We start from the raw sequence: 6744 nt of genomic DNA on the forward strand, positions 1-6744 counted from the left end.
GGATTGCCGTGTGAAGGCTGCTCAGGCAGGGACTGGGAGCCCTGTCCTGGCTCCTGACCAGGGTCCCAGAGGAAGTTTTTGGGGCCACCAGAACTGCCTGGTCCCCACCAAGTGTTGCCAGTGACCAAATGTCAGGCACCAGGAACCCCCAAACTCCCACTGCTATCAAAGGCTGGTGGGGACAACAGAGCAGACACCCACCAGAGCTGCAGTGGGCCTGCTGTGGAGATGAGGAACAACCCAAAAACGCCTGCAGTGGGCCCAGGGCTAGGCATCAAGGCCATTGTGCTGCCAGGCAAGGCACGCAGCAAGTCTTGAATTGGCATAACTGGAGCATTGTTGCACTTGGACCCACAGGCTCACAGCCAGGCTGAGTGGGGGCTGCACGGGCCACTGCACCTCTTCCCTGGCCTGCAGGGGCTTCTCCAGAGGCACCTGAGGCTGGCAGGTCCCTCAGCCAGCGATTCCTTCCCTCAACTGCCAGTCCCAAGCTGGCTCCCTCAGAGTGAGGGACAAGTGCCATCAGGGCCTCCTGGACTGGGTTTGTGTGTCCAGGTTTTGGTAGTGGGGTGGCTAGGGGAGTGGCTTCTGTGAGAACCTGCCAGAAACTTCCCCTGTGTCTGGCAGAGCCAACTCCAGACGGCTCCAGGATGGACCCACGGCTGGCCATGGCCCAGCTCAGCACAGATGGTGGTGATGCCTCGGGGATCAGGGATTATGTAGAAGAAAAAAGTTACTGCGCAGATGTAATTGCACTCAGAGAAGAACAGAGTGAAAACACGTGAGAGGAACAGTCCTGCACACACCCAGGGCAGGGCAGGAGGTGAGACTGGAGCTGTTTCAGGAGCTGGAGCTGAAATTCCCCTGGGATTCTGTGGGGAAGCCCATAGGGAGGCAGCTGTGCCCCTGCAGCCCATGGAGGGCCCAGGGGTGCAGAGATCCACCTGCAGCCCCTAGAGGAGCCCACGCCACAGCAGGGGAAGGACTCCAGCTCTTTTCCCTGAGCAGCAGCAGAAACAGGTGATGAACTGATCATAATCTCTATTCCACATCTCCCTGCACTGCTGGAGGGGTGGAGGCAGAGCTGTGAAGGAGGGAGGTGTGGAGAAGGTGTTTTAAGGTCCTATTTTACTTCTCATTATCCTGCTCGAATTTTGTTAGTAATAAATTCATTAATATCTCTAATTCAAGTCTGTTTTGCCCTGAAAGTATTTGATGAGGGATCTTACCCAGTCCTTAACTCATGAATCTTCTGCTGTATTTTCTCAGCCCTGCCCAGATGTGGAGGGCAGTGAGAGGCTTTGGCAGGTGCCTGGTGTCCAGCCAGGGTCACCCCACCACACAGGTGTTGGCAGTTGCTATAACCATTGCAACAGTTGTGTTGCAAAGAGCAACTCTGCACGACCTGCCCCGGCGATGCCAAAACAAGGCAGCCCCCGGCCTCGGGGCTCTCTGCTTGGTTCCAGGTGACAGCCGGGGTGCAAAAGAGGTGACAGCCACCGGCCACCACGCACCTGTCTGGAGGGGGATGCCTGCCCACGCACCCCAGCACCGTGCAGGGGGGATGCGTTCTGGACCCCCACGAGCCCGGAGAGACCGCTGGCATCCATACCCACCCTGTCACGCACCGGTGGCCAGGGAGGGGCCGGCGCGGCTGAACATTAACCCCGGGGCGGTGGCCAGGGCTCCCTGGCGGCGCAGTCCCAGCACCCCAGAAACACCTGCAATGAGGGGGCTCCGGTACCGCTACCAGCTCCTGGTAGGTCCATCCCGGCAGAGTCCCACATGGCAGCGAGGAATGAGCTCTGGGGCAGCGCTGGGAGGCACCTACCGGGCTGGACATGGGGCTGGACAGACGGGGGGGCGGGGGCTGCCCTGGGGAGAGGGAGGGGCTGGGGGGGTGCGGGGGGTGATGGGCACACGCAGGACCTGCCCCTGCAGCCCACTGCCTCCCGAGAATCCTGGCACCCCAGGGGCAGATCTCCTGCGACCCGGGCTGCACTCGCTCATCCCTCTTGCCCCCTCAGGGTGGTGGGCAGGGTGGTGCCCCTTGGGCGTGGGCTGCACCCACAGCCATCCTGAGCACGTGGCTGGCTGAGACACTTGTCTCTAGCGGCCACCAGGACTGCGGCACATCCCAGACCCCTTCTACGCTGCGGGGTCATCCCGGCCGTGAGCAGAGGGAAAAGGCAAGGCTTCACCCCTTCTACGGGGGTTTCAGCATTCCTGTAGAAGCCTTCCCTGCCTTCTCTTCCTCCTCCTCTTCCACCGCTTCCCCCCCTCGGGTGACCATACAGCCTTGAAGTTCCGCGTGCAGCGGTGGCACGGCCTGGCGGCGTGCCAGGACATGGCACGGCACGGCATGGCATGGCACGGCACGGCATGGCATGGCATGGCACCTGAGCTATCGGGAGCAGCTGGCAGCCGGGAGCTGGGCTGTAGGCTCAGCCTGGTGCCCATTCCCGTGGACTTGGGCCCTTCTCCCAGGCCCTGGACAGAGGATGGGAGACACCCCACGCTGGGTGGGTTCGGGAGCTGCTGCTCCCTCAGGGCCGCAGAGATGCTCATCTCCTGCTGCCCGCAGCCCGACCAGGACGAGAAGCTGCCCATGGGATGCGAGGACCCAGCTGGAGAGGGACAGCAGGGCTGGGAGGGAGCCCCGGCAGCAGCCGAGGAGGAGCCGTGCAGGCTGGTGCTGAGCACACCCAGCAGCATCCTGCGGGACAGGGAGCTCGAGGAGGTGAGGCACCCCCGCCTGCACAGGGACCCCCCCTCCTGCTCGTGTGCCCCACTCCCACAGCCGAGACCGATGTCCTACCAGGAATGATCCAGAGTGAGGCCAGGTGGGTGACATTCCCCTGTGCCTGTGGACGGTCACCTCAGTCACCTCTTGGGGGAAGGATGCTTGGGGAGCTATCTCAGAAGGGTTTGCAGGGTGAGGACGCTTTGGGAACGTGTTTTAGGGGAGGGTGCTTGGAACCATATCTCGGAAGGATGCTCAGGTGGGTGTCCTGGGAGGCTGCTTGGAGGGATGAGGTGTGGAGCCACCTCTCGGGAGGACTCTCGATGAGATGTCAGGTTTGTGCTGGGGCAGGGGAGGATGCTCAGACAATCAGCACCGGCTGAGGCCGCTGTGCCCCAGCTGGGCGCCCAGCTGCCCCCGCGGCTGACGCAGCAGCCCTGGCACCTGCTCTACGCCACCGGGCGGGACGGCTTCAGCCTGCGGACGCTGTACCGGAGCGAGGCCCGGCCGGACTCCCCGGCCCTGCTGCTCATCAGGGACACGGAGGCGCAGGTACGGCCGCGCCCTCCCCAGCCCGGCTGCCCCGTGTCACACGGGCTCGGGCACCTCCTTGCTCCGTTGGCAGGACGGGGACACGTCCCCGCGCTGGGAGCCCCTCTGAGCGCCGCCCCGTGAGTCTTCCCCTTCTGTTTCCCCAGGCCTTCGGTGCCTTCTCCGCCAGCGCCATTCGCAGCAGCAGCGGCTTCTACGGCACGGGGGAGACCTTTCTCTTCTCCTTCTGCCCCGAGCTGAAGGTGCGGCTACACGCTGCCAGCCCTGGGGCACCCCGGGGCGGGGCTGGCCATGTCCCGAGTGCCAGGCCACGCCTGGGGGTCCCCGCGGTGTTGGGGGGATCTGGGGTGACGGGGCTGCGCTTGGCCGGACGTGGGGACAGCAGCCCCCCGTGGGGACCCTGCTGGCAGCAGCCCCCAGGTTTGTCCAGGGCTGGGGGGAGAAGGCAAATCCCAGGCAGTGTGCAGGGAGGGAAGCTCAGGGAAGGGGACCCTGCACAGCTGGGTGTCACCGGGCTCCTTCCACATGGCAAGGTGGTCGCAGCCCAGCTCTAGGCTGGCAGAATGTGGAGGCAGCCATGGCGTCTGGCAGCACTGGGGGGCTCTGTGTAACAGGGCCTTAGTGGTGGCGGCTGTGCCCTGGCAGGGCCCACGGAGCTGTTGGCAGGGATGGATCAGAACCACAGGCTCGGCCAGGTCTTCTGGAGGTGTGGAACACGGAGGTGCCCGAGCAGAGCCAGCTTGGTGCAGCAGCCCCCAGCTGGTCCTCACTGTCGGGGATGGGGACACTGCCCCAGCCCACAGTCCCTTCTGTGTGCTGTCCCCATGCAGGTGTTCAGGTGGACAGGCAGGAATGACTTCTTCGTGAAAGGGGATGTGAATCTGCTGATGGTCGGTGGGGGCAGGTAGGAACGGCACCAGCAACTTCAGTGGCTCAGAGGGCCACCAGCCCCGATGGCCATCAGAGCCATCACAGGAACCCAGGCTTGCCTATGGAGCTGGGTCTAAGCACATGGTGATAGTTTGAACTCCAAAACACTGGCACCAGCAGCACTGGGCCTTTCATTCCCTAACCCTACTGCGTGCTGGAAGGGCTGCTGGTTGCCAGCCTGCTCCCTGCCTGCAGGCACCGTGGCAGACCTGGGCCAGCTGCTTGTCCCGTCTCATGTCCCTTTTGGGGAATAGAGAGTGAGGACGGGAGGTGGCTGGTCGCCCAGGAGGTGGCGTGGGAGGTCTCCAACCATGAAGGAGGCAGGTCGCAGCTGACCGTCCTCTTGGCACATTCGCAGCGGAAGGTTTGGGCTGTGGTTGGACGGGGACCTGCACCACGGGGGCAGCCAGCCCTGCGAGACTTTCGACAACGAGACCCTCTCACAGCGGGAGGAGTTCTGCATCCAGGATCTGGAAATGTGGGGTCTGGCCTGACCCCAACAAAGGCACCCAAGGAAAAAGGTGTTGGAGAGTGGATTCTTTGGACTAATGTCTCCAGTACAGCTGTTCCTGACTGCACCCGCAAAGCCTGCGGGATGATACCAGCTTCACCCCCTCCTCCTTTCACCTGTTCCCAATAATATCCCAGTTTCATGGGGAAAGAACAGCCGGTGGGGGCAGCATGATTGGAATAAACAGCAGTGGGGTCTCGGGCCTGCAGGGTTGCTGCGCTGTGGCTGGGGAGCCCAGAGTGTGTGCATGGGCCCACAATGGCATAGCACAACGAACCCTAAACCTAACTCTACTCCTAGCCCCAACCCTAACCCTAAGCCCAACCCCAGGAGGAGGGCACGTGGCAGAGCTGGGCCCGGCAGGAGAAGGAAGCTTCAAGAGCAGTGACACTTCAGGACTGAGCAAGCCCAGGCAGCCTCTGCCCCTGGGGCTGGCTCTGAGAGACCACACAGTCACCATTCCTCAATAAACTTCTCCTGGCCTCATCCTTGCCCTGGAAGCGTTGAATGGCTCTGTGAAGGTGTGCAAAACCTGTGGTGGGGAGCAGGCCAGGAGCTGTGACAGCCATGTCTTGTCCCAGCCCAGGCTGTGTGGACACAGCAAGAGTGGGGGGTCAGCCTGGGGCACTGCTTCAGGGACCCATTCCCCCCTCTGGCACAGTCCACACCCCCTGTCTGTCACCCTGTGAGGACCAGGGCTTCCTCCTCAGGAGGGGGTGACAAGAGCCCTTCCCACCCAGAGCTCTACAGCCTGTTGTCTCTTGCCTGGCTGACAGGGTTTAGCCTCATCCCTGAAGGCTCAGCCAGCTCTCCTCCTCCTCCTCCACCACCCCTGTCCAAGGAGCAGAACCAGCCCCACAGAGGGATTCTAGGCAGGGGTGGTTCATGGGGTTCTGTTGGAGGGCAGTGGCCTGTCTGGTTTGACCACATATGATGTATTTATTGTGGGAGCACAGCTGGACATCCAGCTGAAGTATCACCCCATAACCTCACCTTATGTCAGCTCCTATCCCTAAATCTGCAATTTTGTGAGGCCTGCATCCCACAGAGCCCCAGCCTGCAGTGCTTTACACCTACCCTCCCAGCCCTTGAGTACCTTGTGCTGAACCTCACCAGTCATTTCCCTGCTGATTCCATCACCCATGGACAACCTGTGCCATCTCTCCAGCAGCTGGCACTTAGTCCTTGCAGCACACATCCACACAGGCTGGGAGATTCACGGAGAAATAGGTGAAAATGAGTTTAAGAGGATGGTGCAGGGCTCAGGCAGACACTACACTGACCAGCCCTATTTTCAACATTACCCTCTCATACCCCTTTTCTCTCTACCCTTTCTTATCTCCCTCCTCCTCCACCTGCAGAATGCCACTGACCCCCTCCACTGTCCCAGACCCCACTAACACGTGCCTGGAGCCCCCTGCAGCCCTTCAGTGCACCCAACTCAGGGCAGCCAGGGCCTTGGTGCCACCCAATGCTCCCTGCTGAAAGTGGCTGCACAGCACCATCCCCCTGGGGACCTCACCCTTGTGTCCACCAGGACCTTTTCCTAATCCCAGCACTGCCTCATCACTTGCCAACACAGAGCCCCTGACTTCAGGCCCATTTCACACTTCTGCTGGTAGCACTGGGGTAGGATCTCCAGCTGGGGGAGGCTGGAGGCTCCTCTGCAGGTCACCTTGCCCAGCCCCTGCTCCATCAGGGCCACCCAGAGCCAGCTGCCCAGGATGTGTCCAAGGGGCTTTTGAGTCTCTCCAGGGATGGAGACTCCACCACCTCCCTGGGCACCTGCACCAGTGCTCGGCCACCCTCCCAATGCAGAAGTGTCTCCTGAGCTCGGAGGGCCCCTCCTGTGTGTCACTTGGTGCCCGAGGCCCCTGGGGCTGTCCCTGGCTCTGTCCCCTCTGCAGCCTCCCCCCCAGGTATTTATCCCCAGGGATGAGATGCCCTGAGCCTGCTCTGCTCCAGGCTGGGCAGTGCCAGCTCTCTCAGCCTCTCCTCACAGCAGAGA

At 62.0% G+C, this 6744-nt stretch overlaps 1 protein-coding gene across 2 annotated transcripts; it reads left to right on the top strand.

Moving 5' to 3' along the window:
• The first annotated feature begins 1720 nt into the window (after nucleotides 1-1720).
• TLDC2 (TBC/LysM-associated domain containing 2) lies at nucleotides 1721-5228 on the top strand. Of its 2 annotated transcripts, XM_053958628.1 has the most exons (7): nucleotides 1721-1759; nucleotides 2585-2740; nucleotides 3143-3295; nucleotides 3442-3537; nucleotides 4126-4199; nucleotides 4584-4746; nucleotides 5037-5116. In XM_053958628.1, the coding sequence occupies exons 1-6, from the start codon at nucleotides 1727-1729 to the stop codon at nucleotides 4717-4719; spliced, it is 648 nt and encodes a 215-aa protein (XP_053814603.1). In that variant the 5' UTR covers nucleotides 1721-1726; the 3' UTR covers nucleotides 4720-4746; nucleotides 5037-5116. The 2 variants fall into 2 exon arrangements, with proteins under 2 accessions (XP_053814603.1, XP_053814602.1); XM_053958627.1 differs by having other exon boundaries at nucleotides 4584-5228.
• The last annotated feature ends 1516 nt before the right edge of the window (nucleotides 5229-6744 follow it).

The sequence above is a fragment of the Vidua chalybeata genome, chromosome 17 (genome assembly GCF_026979565.1).
Source record: "Vidua chalybeata isolate OUT-0048 chromosome 17, bVidCha1 merged haplotype, whole genome shotgun sequence".
NCBI lineage: Eukaryota > Metazoa > Chordata > Aves > Passeriformes > Viduidae > Vidua > Vidua chalybeata.